Below are 20,677 nucleotides of genomic sequence, written 5' to 3'. Positions count from 1 at the left end.
TAATTTATTCATTGAACATATTTCATTATCTAGACTTAGTTTAAAGTATATGTAGGAGTTGCCAGTTAAAAGAAGAAAACAATCTTTAGAAGCTGGACATAACCGGATCTTTAAATGTAACTCTTCAAATATACAAATTACAAGAAGTTTGTTATGCTAAATAATTCCCATGTATTGTAATTGGATGTATTAGTTCAAAAAATATGTGCTACTTAATGTTTTGCGTCTTGTCATCTAGTGTTATGGAACTAGTGTACATTTCTTGAATTTCAAAACTTGCTTCATAAGTATAATTTTTACATTTTTTGGTATTAGCCAAATATTAAGAAACATTTAACAGACAGGAGTAAAGGAAAATCAAAAGGGCATATCCATGAGTTTTTTGCTGTAAAGTAAATGTGAAATTGTAGCAACAGGAAGTTCTGATGTACTAGTAATAGAGTAGTTGGTTAAAAGTTGAATATTTAATTTTATTGATGAGATTTAATGAATATTTAATTTTAATTTTATTGATGAGATTAAATGAATATTTAATTTTATTGAAGAATTAATCCTACAATGCATGGAATAGCCATTTGGCAACCAACACGATAGATTACATGTAAGGGCTTTGAGAAAATTAACTGTGGAAAATATTTTCAAAGATATTTCTAGTGGAAGCAAATTAAGTGGTGACGATGATGAGATAGATCCTAATCTTAATAAAAATATATTATTTAATGAATTAGATGCTGTGGATGAAATTGATGTTCATTCTGATGTACAAGTATGTTCCAATGTTGAAGGTCCATTTGCTTCACAAATTAGTAAACTGAGAAGTTGTGCACCTTCTGCTGTCTTGTTAGGCCAAATATCTACAAAAACAGAAAATTCAAGAACATTTCAGTGATTCTAGTTCTCATATAAATGAACCTAAAATTATTAAACCTGCTAAATAACCAATTCTGTGGAAATTTCTTAAAGTTAATGACACTGACTTTGTATCAAGCACGGATTTGCCTGATAAAATAAATTCTTTAAATGCACCCTATGAATTTTTCAGTTATTTTTTTTTTGGTTAATAAAATCATAGAACACATTTCACAACATAGTTCATTGTACAGTATACAAAAAACACCTGAAAAACCTGTCAAAATTACACCCAATGAGGTAAAAAAATATGTTAGTGTTTGTGTAATTTGCAAGTTTGCCTGTATTAAAAATGTTAGATACTATTGGCATCCATTAATTGGTATAACATTAGTTCAAGAGACAGTGGCAGTTAATAAATTTGATACAATAAGGCGTTATATTCATTTAAATAATAATAAATTAGTTACTCGAGGGCAGCCTGGTCATGACAAACTATTTAAGTTAAGACCAGCTTGAACACCTTTTGAAAAGGTTTTCTACAGTTCCAGTAGAAGAATTTTGTCAACTGATGAACATCTGTGCCCCACTAAAGTACATCATCAAATAAAACAATATTTACCGAATTAGCCTCACAAATATGGGTACAAGTTATTTGTACTGAGTGGTGTATCTGGTTTCACTTATAATTTTGAAATTTATTCTGGATAAGAAAATGATGCTGATGGACATAAAGATGAACTAGATATGGGTGCTACTAGCAATGTTGCAGTGAGACTGGTAAGAATAATCCCAGAAAATAAAAATCTTAAACTTTACCACGATAACTTATACACATCAATTCTTCTTATGGTCTATTAAAAAAAAAGAAGGGTATTCTATTTTTGGGTATGGTTCATCGTAACCGGATAACTAAATGCAAGCTTCCTTCAGATGAAGAACTGCAAAAACAGCCTAGGAGAACTAGTGTTGAATTTTTTGGGATTGTAGATGGAACTGAAGTCTCCAATTTAGCTTGGAGAGACAAGAAAGTTGTTACAATATTGTCAACATTTGTTGGAATCTAACCTGTGAAGGATGTTATGCATTATAATAGAAAAACAAAATCCCATGAAAAGGTACCTTGTCAAGATGTGATCACAGCATATAACAAAAACATGGGTGGAGTGGACATAAACAGTTTAATTGGGCGAAAACAAATTACGATGAAAACAAGAAAATGGTTCCTTCGGTTGCTTTAACATATGATTGATATAACTGTTGTAAATGCTTGGTTATTATACAGGAGAGTTTTAGAAAGTAAAACTACCAGTAGAAAACAAAAAGCCCTGTCATTATTTGCTTTCAGACTGGAAATAGCTGAAGTATTACGTAAAACTGATATAAACACAATACCAACTAGAGGTTGTCCTAGTTCCAGTAAAGAACAACCGCCAAAAAAAAATATTAAAATCTTCAACTAATATTGTTTGGATAAATATGAACACCTAAACGTATCATCAAAAAACAAAAATTTTAAATTCCAAATTATAAAGGATTTACAAGAGTGAAGTGCACAATGTGTTTAGTTTATTTGTGCTTCAATAACAAAAATAATTGTTTTATGAAATATCATACTGTTGAACATGTTTAGGCTATTTATTTGTGAAGATAATGTAAAGTGATTATGTAATAATTTTTTATTTTCAGGTTTTATAGAATATTTAATTTATTGAACCAAGAATATAAAACTAATTATAAGCTAAAGGATAGTATTATAAGTTAAAACATATCAATACAAGTCATTTAAAAAAATTAGTTTAGACTGGTCAAAAATACAGTATTAATTCTTAAGTTATTATTCTATAGTTTATGATTATAGGCATAGAAAATGTGTTAAAAAATTACAATAAAAATAATTTAGGTATTTATCTTTACAAAATAACGAAGATTTTTGTTTTTTTTTCAAATTTATTAAAATTACACATTTTTAATTATATTGTAGAGAATGAAAGTATTTTATATGATTTAGGATTAGAAAATATTTATTTTTGTAATGTAATTAAATAGCATAAACAACAAACAAGTAAATAATTCAGAACCTAATAGATGGTCAACAATGCATAAAGTAGCTGCTTGGCAACCACACAAATAAAATTTCTAAATAATAAACCAATTTCTTTCTAATTTTTTAACAATTTTTCCTATAAACTATACATTATTTTTAGAATAAAAGTATTTTTTTTTAAATTTGAAAATTCATGCTTTGTAGGATTAAAATTACAACAGAAAATCAGTAGTAACAGTGTTCAAGCAGAATAATTTGCACATAACTGCATTAGTTAATTAACTTAGGCAGTTATGTGTTAATTAATAACTGTGGGCATGATAGATAATGTTCATTTTCACTATTTTTTGCTGGATTCTCTTGTAGATTAGTGTCAGGAGGAGCATCTGGCAAAAGAAAATTCTGCTAGAATTGTTGTGTAGTTCCTGAAAAACTTATGGAAAATAGGCTTAAAAGACAAGAGAAAGAAAAAACAAAACATACTAAACTTCTTGTTTGGTCCTTGGTGAGATGGTAAAATGTACACCTCACAACATAATGGTTCCACCACACTTGTGTCTGATCAGAAGTAACATCCTAAAAATCGGAGGGTGTGAACTAAGGAAAAAATATCAACAGCTTAAGTAATGTTAAAAATGGCTTTAATAAGCCAGTTTTTATACATGAACTAAGTAAAAGAATGCTGAGCATATTTTCAATCCAGTATTGTTATTTTTAAGGGTTAATGATCGTATAAACAGCCTCAAAATAAAAATGAACCTTGTAATCAGATAATATAATAAGTTATTAAACAGGTGTTGTGAAGTTTGGCAGTACATAAAAATAAGATAAGTCAAAAAGTAGCAGATCTGATTTAGCAGTTAGTGAAATTTTATAGTCATGATCACTTGAAAAATCATGTTTTTTTTTATTGATCCATCATTATCTATTCTTTATATGAATAATTACTTACCGTGAAAAATTATTAGGTTGAACCATATTAACTGTTTCATACGAGGCATGTTTTTAAAGTAAGTACCGTTTTGAAATTCTCCCGCTGCTATGCTGCGGTCGGCATTCCACACATGCGCATTGTGTACCCGCATCTCTTGGCAAGCCACAGACGCCATTACGGAAACATTCGACTGTATTTGCAGTTGTTTGTGAGTAATTAAAATGCCTCCGCTGATCGAGAATCCCGCCGACTGTGAAATACGTGGTGTAATTAGTTTTCTTAGTGCTAAAGGCATGAAAGCGGCTGAAATTTATTGTCAGATCAGTGAAGTATATGGAGAAAATATTATGAGCGATGGAATGGTACGAAAATGGGTTAGAGCTTTTAAAGATGGCCGCCAGAATGTTCATGATGAGGAACGGAATGAACGAGCTTTAGTCATTATTGAAGATTTGGTGTAGAAAGTTGACGAAAAACTGAGAGAGAACAGACGCTTTACGATTTCTTCGCTATCTGAAGAGTTTCCTCAAGTTTCAAGAAGTGTTGTCTATGAAATTGTGACCGAACGCATAAATTGACGATGATGGTGTCAAAGCGACCGTGTTGCGGTGTTTATTAATCCTTAGTGCTCTGTATGTACTTTGCTAAATTGTCCAATCACTCTTGTGGCCTGCAGTGCAGCCCATAATCATTCTTCCAACAGGTTTGATTCTACTTAATATATAACTTGTGTTTATAGCTCTCCTGCCCTGCATTGCAGGCCACAGTCGTTTTCCGCGAACACTCTCTTGGGGTCTGCATTGCTGAACACATACATTCACACTTTAATTCTTTTATACTAAATTATTTATCTTTCAGTAACGTAATTCTATATAATAATCATTCTAAGAACTGATAAAAGTACAAATGTTACATAAAAATTAGTTAAAACAATGTTTTTTTTTCATTAGATATGACTCTCTGCGAGTCATTTTTCTCACAACTAATCACTGATAAGAAAGTTATTATATTCTTATTGAAATTACTGTTGTTTATTTTCTTATAGTACATAAAATTATCTTTCATTTTATAATAAATATAATGCTAGCATTATCAATTATGACTAATTTAACGTATGAATTTTATACTTTTGTAGCATGTAAATAGTCTCCTACCAAATCTAACTTTTAGTACTGTTCCATTATTATTCAGATACATTTGTGTTAAAACTCTAATAAAATAAGTTAAAAATGTTATAGGTTTTCATTATTATTAATTTTAGTTCGTGTTTTGAATACATATAGTTCGTGTTTTTTGTACTTGTTCGTGTTTTATAAAAAGTTACGGCTGCCAAGGACAGAAGTTTTTTGCAAGTAGTGAAATAGACAATTTAAAGAACTATCTAGTTTATGATAATATACTGCAGCCTTCCACCAGCTCAAATGAAGAGAACACTGTAAACTTCGATAATGATCACGGTAGCGATGTAGAAGCCATTCAAGATTTGTCCGATAGTGAAAATGAGTACGAGTAAAATGTCTTGCTTGAAACCACAGACGACACATACAAATGGCGTGCATGAGTGGACAAATGAAGATGTAAGTTTTCTGGAATTTGATTTTGTAGCAAAAAATCGATGTGGTTTTAACCCACTACCAGGATTTGATAGGGACTCGGAAATTAGTTATTTCCAGCTATTTTTTACTGATGAGCTGTTGCTCCAAATTGTTAATGAAACTAATAAATATGAAAGGGAAAAAATATAAATCTATACTCCCTTAACAAAAAGTTCTGTTTGGCACACACGGTTAGATGTTACATTGCCCGAACTTAAAGCATTTCTTTGTGTGATTATGAATATGTCCCTCAATCCTAAACCAGAACTAGATGATTATTTTTCCTCAGACTGGTTGGATTATCAGCCCTTTTTTAAGGATGTGTTTGCAAACAAGAGATTTTTTCAAATATTTTGGAGTCTATACCTAAGCCCTCCCATCAATACAGGTCCTATTTTAGGCACTTTAACCAGATCCAGAAAAGCTAAACGAGTGGTTAAGTATTTGGAAAGAAAATTTCTGCCCCTCTAATAAAGTAAGCATTGATGAAAGTACTATAGACTTTAAAGTCTATAACAAAGATAAAATGCGGAATCAAAACCTTTATGGCTTGTGATGCTGTTTGTGGATATGTCTGTACCATGAAGCCCTATATGGGTTCATTAACATATATGTTCTAGTGAAACCTGAATTACTTACTACTACTAGGATTGTTTTAACATTAGTAAATAGACTTGAACAAAGTTATGGAAATATAACAGGTTTCCATGTGTTTACAGACCAATACTACAGTAGTGTAGAGTTGGCCAAAGAATTATATGCAATGAATGTACATTTAACTGGGACATGGAAAGAGCTTCTGAAGGAAAGCAGAACAAAACCCAATTTGAGGAAGGGTGAAATTCTTACACTGAGAAAAGATAAAAACGATAATGATTCTTCTTATATCAATGTACTGGTGTAGAAGGACAAACATACTGTAACCATGTTAACCTGTTATAATAACTAATTTGAGAATGTTAAATGAATTAAGAATGGTGGAGAGGTAGAAGTCATTAAAAAACAAGCCACAGTATATCGTTATATTGAATTCATGGGGGAGGGGGTGGATCTGGCAGACCATTACATAGCATGCTATTCATTCACAAGAAAGTCAGTAAAGTGGTGGAGTATTCTTTTGGTTGCTAGAAGTTTCATTAGTGAACACTTTTAAATAATACTAATAGACCACTGAGGCAAGACAGAGAAAATTTTGTAACAAACAGAATTAATCTTTGGTAGGTGATATTAGGAATACTAAAAAGTGTGGCAAGCCCACTAATATAGATGGCTACAAAAGATTTAATGGATAGTTGCATGTACCAGGATTTTTGATGCCAGAAAATCCAAAGACTGTGTTGTTTGCAGCAATAGGACTGGCGAAGGAGAGCTAAAACACACTAGATTATGTTGTGAAATACGCACTAAAAACCGTGGACTACATCCAGGTGACTGTTTTAGTAGGTACTATACTTTAAAAACATTTAAAAAGTAAATGACTTTTGTAATTTTAAAATATTTTAGATTTAGTGAGGAAAAATTAAACAATTGGACTCATCTTTTATTTTTTATATTAATAACTTGATTTTTTATATTTTTTTATACCTTATTTTATTTTTATTTGTAAAATAACACGTAGGAAATTTAAAAGTTAATTTGTATTTTTCCAGTTTTATTGTTGTTTTTTACTTGTTTCTGTATTTTAAAATTTCATTTTTTATTAAAATTTTTATATTTATAAACCATATTTTATTATTTTATAAACTAACACATAGACCATTAAAAAGTTAATTCATGATAAGTGTATTTCAATTTTTCACTTCAAAACTTGTTTTTTGCATTTTTTATTATTATTTTTATTTCAATTATATAATAGCAGCTATTGTTTAATTTTATTAATCATTTTAAAATAGAAATATCAAATTAAAAAATTAGTTTTATGAGAATTAATGAAATTATAACATAAGTAAATGACATGAACTTAAAGTTAGGCATTTACACCAGTTTTGTTATATGTTGCAAAAATAAATCAGAGCTGTATGGCTGAACTAGGTTAAATTAAACAAGAGTTCTAGAGACATTTAACTGTGGCCTGCTATGCAGGACTTGAGAATGCATGGACAACTTACCCAATACAAAATCAGAGTGAACAGACAGAACACCGTGGCCTGCAGTGCTAGACAGAAGAGCGCAAAGGGTTAAGTCAGGTCGCAGACTTCTATAACAACAGTGTTCAAAAGATGATTACACGATATGACAAGCGCTTTAATATTGGTGGCAACTATATAGAAAAGTAGATTAAAGTACAGACCTTCACCTAAAAATAAAATTGTTAAGAATAATGAACCTTTTTTAAATTTCAAAACTGTGCTTTAAAAACATGCCTCGTATAATAATATATATACTCATATATTAACACAGAGTTAAGTACATTTTACTTGTAATATTTTAGTAGTATATTGGAACTAATTTTAATTTTCAGTAATTTTTGTTCCATTAGGTATTAGTACATAATCCCAGTGAAAAGCCTTCAGTACATCACTTCTTAACATATGCAGAGGTGGATAGATCAACAATTTTGCGTATAACACCAAAATTAGTTGAAACAGATCCTGCTTTGCATAACTGGACTCCAATGGAACGTGGTTGTTATTATGGTCATGAAAGAAAATTAATGTTTTTTGATATTTATACCCATAATAATTGTGAAGAGGAATGTGAAGCTAATGTTACACGTAAAATGTGTAATTGCAACACCATCTTTCAACTTCGTAAGTCTTTCTGTTATTGCTATTAAAAAATTTTAAATTATGTAGTTTGTATATATCTGTTTGTATTGTTATTATTATTAAGTCTCTTTCTGAGCTTTCGCCATTATGTAAATTAACTTTTTATTCTTTTTTTGTGATGAGATTTGTGTGATTATTATGTTGTATTGTCCATCTCTTCTGTAACAGATAGAATCTTATAGTACTGTTAACTTTGGGAGATGACTGACAACTCAAATTTCATCTTTAGGGTCATAATTGGAGATGAAAATTGGGTTTATAGCTATTGATAGAGACAAAGAGTAAGTAAGTCATTATAGTGGAACAGCCAATAATTAAAACTGAAGGAGGTACGACAGGTTTGAAGTGAAATAAAGTGGTTGTTTTTTTTACATTAGTGACATAATTTACTGAGAATCTGTTTCAGTAAGCTGAAACTGTACAATTATAGTGAATTCTGACTTTTACTGTGATTGTTTTGTGGCACTTGAGAGATTGCAATAAAAATGACCAGTATGTGGGAAAACCAAAATTTGCTGTTGCATTATAAAAACATAGGTGGTCATGCCACCTGTGTTTCCAAAAACAACATAGTTTTTGGCAAAAAACAACAGTATTTTTATTAGGTAGTTATTTTTTTAAGTTACATATTTAAGTGCGTACAGTAATTTAAGTAGGATATTGGGTTTAGAAAATTTTGTGTATTTATTTTGTGGATATATATTCTTTATAATCATATTAAAAGTTATTTTTTGTTTGTTTTGTTTTTCAGATTTTTCTGATACACCAATTTGTGGTAAAGAAAAAGAAAAGTGTTTTTTGGACAGTCTAAGTAAGTCATTTTTAGTTTTTGTGATTTTAATTTGAGAAATTTTTTCAATCTTCATTAAGATTGAGAAAATTCCTCTAAGAGTACGTGTCTTGTAAATCAAAACTTCTTAATTTGCTTTTGTGAATTAATCAGAATTAGTAGTTCCTTCTTTTTTCTAAGCAGAAATGTTTTTCTTTCTTTTTATTGGCCGATTGTGAGTTTTGGATTTTTCACAACAATGCTTTATGTTCCTCTACCATCAATAAGATTTCATTCCTCTGTGTCTCATTGACACCAGTTCTCCACCCATCTCATCCTTCTACCTCTTCCTTACTCTGCTTCTTTTAGGTAGATTTCAGAAGAAAGCTACCTATTATAATGGATACAATGATTCAACTTCCAGAAATTTTGTCATATCTTCGTTTCACATTCTCCAGATCCCAAAACCACTATCAGCTCAAAAGTTTATATATATATATTTATTTCACTTTCTTGTGGACACGATAACTGTCATAATTTTGCATCAATCATGTTCAAATTGTTCCCTAAAAATAACTCAACCCAAAATCAATTGAGTTTGTTAACGGACAAAATTGAACCATGGGGATAGAAATGGGGTGGCTTTTTTGAAACAACAAAATTTTGCTATAACCTTTTTATTAAGTAAAATATCAAATTCGTTTAAAGTTCCCACAATTCTTTGTATAAGGTCCTAAAACTTATCTATGTAAAGTTTTTTGATATCACCAACCACTGGCCCAGGGAGTTGAAAAAATGGGGTTTCGAAGACAAAAAAGAATCATATCTCCCTTAATAGTTACAGTATCGAATCGGTTTAAAGTGATCGTTAATCATCTAAACATTACCTAAAACTTTTGACTAAAACAATTTTTGATATGACCATCCCAAGGGATGACCAAAATATTGATGGAAGAAGATGGAGCTTGTTGTATGCTAAACATGTGAAACTTTTTTACATATGCAACCATTGTCATATTAGTAAATTTGAAGTTTTTCTTAACTTTAAGGTGGAAATCTTTTTTATCCCCTACTTAGCACCAGTGAAATCTACCTCCACCTTCTGGCATGCTGAAAGGGATTTTTTCCTTGCATTTAATCTTTATTTTAATATTGACTTTGGCATTCTTATATAATCCATTCTGTATACACAACCTATCCATATAATTGATTTTATAAATTTCACTATATCCCTCCCATTAATTAAGGTCTCAAGTTCGGAATTTATCCATAGCCTTCTTTCTTCACTGGCTCAACAATTCTTTGTAGCAAGTTCCTATCAAAACTCTAGGTTTTTTATGTGTCCAGCATCCATATTTCTCAAACATACAAGTATGTTACTACTGGTCTCACCAAACTAATTACTTTGTTATACAGAAACTATTAGTGATAAAATATGTCCAATAGTTGTACCATATTTATAGTTCTGATAAATAAATGTCTTACTTGCTGTCAATAAAAGATTAATCATTAGATAAATTATTATCCTTAATTTCACTTCTTTAGCAATAATTCACTATTATCATAATCATCTTTTTTCAACAAAAAATTATTTATCCTTATTTTTTGTGTAATATTGTCCAACTATGAATTAGTATTTTTTATTCGTCATCATCATCATCATTTCAGCCATTATTGATCCACTGCAGGATGAAGGCCTCTTCAGTATTGGTTTGCTTGGCATTTCTCCTGCCACCACCCTATTCGGTCACCCTAAAGCATAAGACCGAATGTCTGTGCCACAAATGTCTACTGAGCCTTGAAACAGTTTAGTGACCAGTGTCTTAACTAGCTCCTAGAACTAACCTAAAAGCGTGAGTGGAATAAGTGTGGTATCATACACTACTTGCTTGTGTGTTCCACCACCCACTTGTCATATATCTCTAAAATGGATAGATGCACCTCATCAACTACTAAAACATATATGACTATCAATAATTAAATTTATCTCATCAAAGACAGCAATTTGCTCCCATGCCTAGGCCACTGAATGCCAGCAAGTGCCTGCCCACCATTAAAACACTTGGAACCATAATCTGGCTGGTGGCCAGCCATATCTCTCAGTTAGCTTTCTACAGCAGCATGGTAGAAGTCTTTTCCCTTAGGTAGTCTACTGATGTCGGTTGAACAAAGCAACCACATCAAGAAACTCCCACATGGTCTGACAATGCTCTTGCCATATTGACTCGCTGCTTGTGTGTGGCCAGTTTTCCCCTTGACCTCTAAGTTCCAGGGTGGCCTGAACAGGGTGGCAGTTGAACATCATGTGTTTATTTGACTGGGTCTCTAAACACAGCTCAGCTGCCAGGCGGAATTGAAACAAATATTGATTTAAATTTACATGGTTGGAGAGCACTCAGGCTCTTGTTGCCCTTAAAAACAAAGTAGAGTCATACCATCCCCCTCAGATCCTGTATAAATTTATACAAGGACCTTCCCTTAGGCGTGACATTCTTGCTGCCATGCTTCCATCGCGATGCTGTAAAGCCTCCTCCACAGGCGAGAGGTGGGCAACTGTTCGAAATTTAGAACCGGTGCATTGAGATCACCGTTCCGCTCCGGTACAGGCCTGGGTCGAAAACACATTCAAATACATCGGCCTCCCTGCCTCTTCGCAATTTCCACATGGCCGCCCGAACTATCACCACTAAATCGATTGGGAGAGCCTTTTCCTATACAGTGGTAGCCTTGAAGGAGGTTGTTTTTAAAACACCAGTGCATACAATCAATGCTTTGCTTTGGGTACCCTTAAATTTTGAATAAGTGCTCGATTTCTCTCCAACCTATGCGCCCAAACGGCCGACGCGTAAGAGATCATACTTTCGAAGACACCTTGGTAAATCATATACAAATGACGGCCCAACAGCCTTTAATCCTTTCGAGCAATCATCCTATGCTTGTGCATCACAGAGACGGCGTCTGCCACTACTTGCGTAATGTGGTTGCTAAACAGCAACTTCTCATCAAACAAAACACCTAGGTACTTTGAACTCGAACTCGGCTGATTACAAAGCCTTTATACTTAATGCGGGAGTTACGACTGTATGATAATTTGTCTGCATCTTTGAGAAGTATAAACTTCGTCTTGGGCACAGATATCTTAAATTTTGAATGTCCATCCAACCCTCTGCGGTTGACAAAGCCGCCTGCGCTCGATATTCTAGCTGCGGTCGTGAGTTACCACGAAATAACAGGAGATAGTCATCGGCGAAAGCCTGGGCAGTGACCCCTTTCGGGAATGTCAGTTTCAAAAATCCGTCGAATACCAGGTTCCACAGCAAGGAACCGAGAACGGAGCTCTGCGGGCTTCTCCTGGTGACATTTTCCCACAACTAGGTGCGCATCCTTAAACAGAGCCGTGCGATCAGACAAGTAGTCACGTACTACGGCCTGAAGGACTACGGGAACATTGCGGCGTTCCACCTCATAGAGGGCAGAACACCAACACAAGGAAGGAAATGCTGCCTCTTTGTCAATAAAAATTGCCAAAACAAATTTACAGTCGGTGCCTTCCACCTCAACAAGAGCATTTAAGATGCAATCTTCGGTGCCAACCCCTTTCATGAAGCCATACTGGCCTCGATTTAGAAGTGAGTTCATATCGATGCTTTCCCAAAGCCGTTCTACAACCAGCCTTTCAAGCAACTTGCCGATTACCGGCAAGAAGCTGATGGGTCGATAACTGCTGACCTCACTCGGATCCTTTCCTGATTTTAAGAGCTCCCTCACCAAAGCCACCTTCCAACAAGTCGGAAAGCAACCCCAACTTAGGCACTCCGAGAACAGCCTGCCAAGCGGCTCTCTTATGACAGGCAGCAGATGATGGAAAATATCCGGGTCAAGTTGGTCAATCCTCGGTGCCTTTCTCAGTGCCATTCGAGAAACCACTCGGTCTATATCTACGGGTTCCACAGCCCGTACGCCAGGGAATGGTGTCTCACCCACCCTAACGCCGAGTTGCTTCACCCTCCGGAGCAACTGAAAACAGAGTACCCAGGAACGCCTGGTAAGTCGCCACAGATATTAAAGTGTGGTTACGATCACCAAATCCGCATCAAACACTGCACAGCAAGTGCAATGGCTTTGGCCGGTAACATGACTGCAAGCTGCCAGGGGTTGCGCTGCAACTCACGCATGGAGTCTCGCCAAAACTTGAGTTTGGCTTCCTTGATGGCATGAACGTACTCATTACGGGCGCGCCGGTAGATCCGCAGACCCTCAGCGCACCATCAACGATAATCCCCGTTAGGGGACGACGCTGGTATCTTCTCCTAGCGGACCTAACTCTTTCGCGCCGCACGCTAAGGTCAGAGGACCACCACTTTTTCCCCGGGTTTCCGCCTGCGTTTAACAGACTCTCCCCGGAAGCAGCGGTAATGACGGTTACAGGCACTCTACGATCAACGGGCTAGCCACTACCTAAGGGTTCGTCCATTGGCCGAGGCCGCCGTAGGACGCTATCGTAGCCAGTCTTGGTGGCCCAACAAAATTGTTCAGCCATCAATTCTACCTCCTTCCTGTGCTCCATGTGCCATTCCAACCCCTGTAAGGCAGCCGCACATACGCGCCGCAGTCTGTCCTGATCCAGGCCCCTTAGGTTAAACCGACCTGAGTCTGGAGCTCTTGAACCGACTCCGTACGCGATTTTATAGGTTATAGCCTATGATCGCTCACACTGGCCTCGGGCCAGACAGTCCAACTACTTGTACACCTAAACAAATCGCCCGTCACCAAGGTGACGTCGATGTAACTTTACGCCAGTTCGGAAGAGAAAGTCGGCGGTTGTTCTCCCTCGTAGAGGTTCCTGGCTTCAACGAACTGTGCGATACCAGTGCCTCTGGGGTCAGTGAGTGGTGAACCCCAGGCGGAAGAATTGACGTTAGTATCCAGTCCAACCAGCACTCTGATGCCTGGGAAAACGTCCAGAATTCATTCCAACTTCGCCAACACGTCATCGATGTTCCATCCAAACTGGAAGTATCCCGACACCAGTACAACATCGAGCGTACCCCTCGTGACTCGCACGACGGTGAATTGCTAACCAAAAAACTGAGGCATCCAGAAGATACCCAACGAGACCAAGCCGACTACGATCGCAGAGAGCGGCCGTTCCCTACGAGAATAAATAACATCAACCCCGTGGAAGCCGACCACCCTATCCCCGACCGTATACGGCTCCTGGACCAAGAGGACCTCGAGGTTGCACTCTTCAAGAATCCTCATGGCTTCATTGGTGGCCGCCCGGGAACGATGCAGGTTTAACTGCCTCAGGCGCAAGCATTCGATATGGTGACGACCGTTCTCGAAAGTTTCCCCCAATTCAGGCGTCGCCATATGCCGTATTATGTACAATCTTCGCCCGGGCTATATCGTGAAATGCCAGTTTGCAGTACGGGGCCAGAGGCCGAGAAACGAGAAGCCGCCGCTGTATGTTTCCCATTAATATGGCTTCCAATCTTCTGCCAATTCAATCCTGTATACTTGATATCATCATCAATCAAACAAGTGCTAATCTATTCTAGTGCTAATTTAGTCCATCTGCCATCAGTTATTCTTGTTACATGGCCTGCTCACTGCCATTTTAATTCTTTAACTTTCATGATGGTATCATATACTTTCATCTGTTCTCTGATCCATTTACAGGTCTTCCTTACCTGTCTGGTTACTCCAAGCATACATCATTCCACATTTCTTTGTGCTACCTGCAGCTTCTGTAATGATTGTATGAAAGTTTTGATTCCATAGGTAAGGACGGGCAGGATCCATTGATCAAACGCTTTCTTTTTAAGGCAAAAGGGGAGTTTGTTCTTGAAAACAATGTTAAGTCTCCCAAATGCCTACCAACTTGTCGTTCAACTTCTTTGATTTTATCACCCTCAGTTGACACCTGTTGGCCAAGATATATGTAATGACCTACATGTTCGAGTTTATCTCTAGAGACAGAGTTCTTTCTTTCCTTGGCAAACTTGTTGAATATGACCTGGCTTTTTTAAGGTTCATACTTAGACAATAGGATTTGCTAGCCACTTGCAGTTCCTGTATATTCTTTGTAGTTCTTCTAGTTCTTGTGAGAAGAGAACTGTATCATCTGTGAATTCAAGTAGTTTAGGTATGCACCATTTATTCATATGCCCTGTCTTCCCATTCAAGCTTTCTAAATACCTCCTTAAGGCAGGCTGAGAAGAGCATGGGTGATAATGTCACCTTGTCATACAACTTTTTGTACATTTATCTCTACTTTAAGTTTGTTGACACAGATAGTAGCTTTTTCTTCTTTGTATATCAATTGTAGCAAGTTTATGTAGATTATGTATCCAATTATGTAATTTATGATTATGTAATGCGTTTATTATAGTTTGCATTGTTAACAAACCAAATGCTTTTTCGTAGTCAATAAAAGCCATGTACATAGGGGCATGGTATACTCCGTGTCTCTTACGACTTGCTGAACAACTTGGATGTGATCCATTGTGCTAAAACCACTTCTGAAGTCTTCCTCCTCCTTTGGTTGTGATTCATTCAGGGTTGTTAACATTCTTATTGTTATTATCTTGGTAAAAACCTTGTAGATAACCGAGAGGAGGCTTATTGGGTGATAATTCTTCAGCTTTTCCTGAATTCCTTCCTTGTGTAGAAGAATCACTTAGCAGTTTTCCATGCATTTAGAATCTTTTGGTTTTTAAGGCACCTTGAGTGTAGTTTTACAAGTGCTGAATGCAACATTTTGCCACCAGCTTTGAACATCTCTGCAGTAACATTCTGTTCCTGAAGCTTTCCCAGTTTTATTGACTTTATAGCCCAAGTTACTTCTACTAAAACATCTGGTGCTTCTTCTTCTACAGGGAACTCTAATTTTAAATGATTTTGGTCCTAGTATAAATTAGAAAAAGAAATTTTCAATTATTTCTAATATTTCCTGACATGTTCTGCAAATGGAACCTTCTTCTCATTTTAGGCCAAATATTTGTATTATATTATTTGTTACTACAAGAATTAAAACATTAAATATCTGAAATCACTTATCTGGCTAATAAAAACTAAAATTACTGTGAGTAAAAACCAAACACGAAATAAAACGCGTAGAAGAAAGCAAATTAACTTTGCTGCAACATACTACTAACTTTTGAAAAATGTTACAAAACTAATTATAAATTTCAACATTATTATAATCTGGAAATAGTGATAAATTTCACTATTATCTATAATGATTTGTAAAGAAGTACATCTGGTACTTGAAAAGCAAAGGATACAGATAAAATCCATATGTACAAATGCTGAACTGATCAGACTAGGGTCCTTTATGATAAAACTTTATGTTCTCGTATATTTGATTAATGCGGCTTAAAACTGTTAATGTGGTTTCTAAATGTGGAAGTAGTCATGGTGACACAAAGGAAGTGAAAAAAAAAAAACTATGATGACATCAAATAATATAATTTCTTATGATTACATAAAAAATAATAAAATTCTATTTTCAATTTACTTAAAAGTTATAATTTAAAACCTGTATAGTTCTCATGTGGATGGTTTCATTATATGGACTAATTATGAAAAAAACATAGCCTCAATGGAAACAGGGATTACTGTTCATTACTTGTAAATTTGGTTGAATAATCCATGTAAATGGCAACCACTCTTATAATAGGGTCGTTCCACATCAAATCAACAAGCCTCACAACTTGACCATCACCAATTTCAACAAAATTCACGGGATCATATCTCTAAAGTGATGCTAAAAAATATTTTTTCAGTCGTTCGGTTTTTTGTGTAGGACTCCATAAAAAAGTGAAAAAATTAGTGCAAAAACAATTATTTGTAATTACAAATAATTAATTTCTCAGCTCCTGTGAGAGCTAGAGAGCTCAATTTGTTGTCATTTTAAAGCTCTTGGAATGGGCTTTCATGTGATGTATCACTTGACAAGATTTTATGACATTAATAGTTCAAGGTAACCAAAAGATTTATTTGACCTTTGAATATATCCAAAAGTGTATTTTTTAATTCCTAATTTGTTGTACATGTGGTAAATATTTCATAATCGGATTGTAATGTGATCATGATGAAATAAAATAATGAACTACATACTCATCACTTAACTGCAATTCATATAGCAAAGGTATTTACAGAAGAATTAACACAATGTACACTTCTTTTCACAACTTCTGATTAGCATTGTCCATTTCTTGCAAGAGGTTATAAACTCTTTCCTGTTGGGTTTATCCAGGGGTCTACTTCTGAAATAACATCACTCCTATGTACATTAAGAATATCCTCAAAGTCTGGGTAGTGGAAGGAAGGTGAAGGTCCATGTGGATGTAGCCGGGTAAAACTAACTGGGGTCATCTTCACAGTTTGGTTTTCCTCAATTGAGTCTAGTCTAGAACACACTCCAACCACCAGTTTCCATCATATCTGCAGATCAAGAACCCAACTATTTCTGTGAATTCAAGATCACCCTCAATATTTGTTGTGCTTGCTACTGTTTTTGTTGTAAAACACCCTCACTTGCACCTGTTTCTTGTTCAGTGGAACAAAAGAGTGAAGTTTCTGAGTATCTGGTATAGTTCTATACTATAATGGAAATGTATCGACTCAATGTGTCCATTTGCCCAGTCATGATTCGATCATTGTAGATCATTTAAAGTCTTGCTCTAGCTGCAAGTATTTTAACGGTCCCACCCGCACCATCACGAGCACTTTTGCCATGAGATATGGCAAAAAAATGTTTTGATCCCAAAGCCTGATTCATGGTAACAGAGGTTGAAAAAATTGGGTTTGTTTTTGTACTGAGTGGCACCCTCAACACTGTAGTAATAGATGAGGCTTGGTTTTGTGGTAAAATGAGACTGCAAGAAACCAATTAAATATTTATGAAAAAGGTGCACTGCTATTGTGTCATGTGTGAAACAGTCAGAAATTATGCATCAATTGTTGGATCTTTGAAATAGATTGTGAAGGGGTGAACTGTCTTTTGCCTGCGCATTGTTTCAGGGGAAACCTTGGACTGCATCCTGGAAAATGAATGAATAGTTCTCGGTGAAGTTGCAGGTTACAAGATGTTCACCTTTTTTCAGATGGTGTAGTAACTGGACTGTTGACTAGCAAGAAATGAGTGTTGAAAAAGTTTCTAAAGTTTTTCAAAAACTATACTGATGAATTCTTCAGTAGGTTTGACTAATGTCTCAAGAGATCCCCTTTTTTCAACTTTTATCCACTGTTTGTAGATTATGTTTTCAATCCAGTTGAGCTTGAAAGCTTCCTCAATCCTTCCCTGGACTTCTTCAAACCCAGGATAATTTTTGCAATTCTAAAGCAGCAGCCTTCAGTTGGATTAGCACACACTACATTGTCATAATATCTTTGTAAAAATTTAATTGGTCTACCACTTTCTATCAGTTCTTTGATTCTACAATGCATAACCAAGTTTTGCGTTTTGGTGCATTGTATATACAAAAACATTGTGGGTTCCACACGCACCTGGAAGAACACAGTACTTAGGCCTGAGTTCACAGAACTTTGAAAATCCATTCCTTTCAGCAATGGATACCTCTGTTTAAACAATGCAAAAGCTTCATGGAGATTACACAGAATTAATTTTTTCTGAACATGCTGTCTTCCATTTATCTTAAGAGAAATAAAATCTTTTTCTCTGGGCATCATTCAACTTATTTCCTCACTCTTATACAGATCAGTTACTTTTCTGCTCTTTCAAAATCTAAAGTTCTACCAGGTTTAGGATCAGGATTGACACCTTTTTCTTTAACCATGCTAGCTTTTCTTGCAGTGTAGTCTGATATTCCAAATTCATCTTAAATGTCTTTTAAAGTCCAGATTTTAGGGAGTGTTGTCAATATTTGCATCCTGATGCTCTTATCTGTAGTAATAGATTTTTAGATTTTTTCTCAATTGGTTGATAATTTAATGATCAGAGGAGAGAAGAATAGCAGTTTGTCTAGAATCTGAATTAATGCCCAATATTTTGCTTTTGAACATCACTGCTCCTTTCTTAAGCTTCTCCTGAGGGTATTTTCAACCATAGTCATTTTTTCTGAATAGGTGATTTAAAATAAACTTTTTTCGGAACATTTACAGCTTCATCTTTTTCTGAGAAATACAAAGGATCTAATTTTTTAAATTCATCGGAAGTAGATTCTTCAGCATTATTTTTAGCAGATGCTTTTAACTGTTTGCGGCAAGTATCACAAATTTTGTAGCCTTATTTAAGGAAAGTAAATGTTTGCACCAAGTTCTTGCTTACACTTCTTACGTTTTTCTTATAGGAATTATGACTTGACTTTTCAAATGGATTGCAAGAGTACATTTTTACTTGAAGCTGTATAAGTTGATGGTTTCATGCTGGTCTGGTCCAAGGCTGTGATGAATTAGTCATAAAACTCCAAACCTTTAGAGAAAGACAGCTCAGTTAACAAAGAGTAATTGAAAAATCTGAAAAAAAATTTTTGCACCACTTTATAGATATGATCAATCCATTTGGGGAGTACACTACTGAACCTTCTGTTCCAAGAGATGATCCAGACTGAATATTACTTAACTTGTCTCAACAGGATGAAACATGTACATTCTTTTACTGGCACTAGGTGTGCATGTATGACATGCACTCTTCTTCTGCCTCATCAAGTGACTTAGTCTGGAAGGGGGAAGGATTTTCATTGATTGAATCTCAATTAGCAATTGCCACACATAGGGGAACAATTGGAATATTTTTCTGTGCCTATTCCAAAATTATTTTTTAACATGACCCCACTGCAATCCCACCATCATGAAATGTTTACCACATGTACAACACATTAGGAAGAAATTTAAAAAAGTATTTTTTATTTATTTTTATATTCAAGGTTAAATAATGTTTTTGGTGACCTTGAACTATCAATATCACAAAACTTTACCAAGTAACATCATATGAAAGCCCATTCTAAGAGTTTAAAATGACACCAAAATGAGCTCTCTATCTCTTATAAAGCTATGAAATTCTTTTGTAATTACCCAAACCTTGCTTTTTGCAATTTTCTTTACTTTTTTATGGGGTCCTACTCAAAAAACTGAGCGACTGAAAAAAATACTTTTTTGCATCACTTCATGGATAGAGCCAAACCTGTAAATTTTATTTGAATTATTGGACATGAATCTGAGTAGTGCATTTATTTTTGTTGTTTATTTTGGAATGACCCAATAATACTACTAATTTTTAATGTAATAACATTATACTATAATCTGTACTATTGTACAGATTATACTATAGTATAAATTCCTGTTGCTGAGGATGAAAGGAGGTTCAAGTACATTCATCCGTTGCACATCAGATTATAATCTAATAATACTACGGTTGATGATTATATTTGTAACAGCCATAATAAAGACTGTAATAGATGTTTAAAGCAAAAAATTAATGTACTGATTATTCTTGAAACAATGCTGTGAAGTTCATGCTGTCACCACCCAATAGGGGGAGAAAATTGACATAAATTTCCTTATCTACCAGTTTCAGATTAACCTAAATAGAAAATTTTTACTAGTTTTGCTCTAGTGTTTATTCTATTGTATTATTTTAATGAGAAATGATACATAATGGACCCGAGAAATATTCTATCTAAATTTGAGCTCATTTGTATATCTAGAATTTTGAATATTGAAATTTCTTAAAATACTTCATTTTTC

The 20,677-nt window shown here is 34.7% G+C and overlaps 2 protein-coding genes across 2 annotated transcripts in view; one reads left to right on the top strand and one right to left on the bottom strand.

The window, feature by feature from the left end:
- LOC142322770 (pickpocket protein 28-like) overlaps positions 1-20,677 on the top strand; it is a 42,206-nt gene that overhangs the window by 17,408 nt on the left and 4,121 nt on the right. The window contains exons 6-7 of the mRNA XM_075361846.1: positions 7,905-8,175; positions 8,945-9,004. Coding sequence (XP_075217961.1) covers positions 7,905-8,175; positions 8,945-9,004 — 331 coding nt within the window. The remainder of the gene's footprint in view (positions 1-7,904; positions 8,176-8,944; positions 9,005-20,677) is intronic.
- Positions 624-20,677, bottom strand: part of Prp19 (pre-mRNA processing factor 19) — an 80,213-nt gene continuing 60,159 nt past the window's right edge. The window contains exon 11 of the transcript XR_012756228.1: positions 624-854. The gene's annotated coding sequence lies outside the window, so the exon portion shown is untranslated. The remainder of the gene's footprint in view (positions 855-20,677) is intronic.

The sequence above is a fragment of the Lycorma delicatula genome, chromosome 4 (assembly GCF_047948215.1).
Source record: "Lycorma delicatula isolate Av1 chromosome 4, ASM4794821v1, whole genome shotgun sequence".
Classification (NCBI taxonomy): Eukaryota; Metazoa; Arthropoda; class Insecta; order Hemiptera; family Fulgoridae; genus Lycorma; species Lycorma delicatula.
This window is presented reverse-complemented; position numbering and strand designations above follow the sequence as displayed.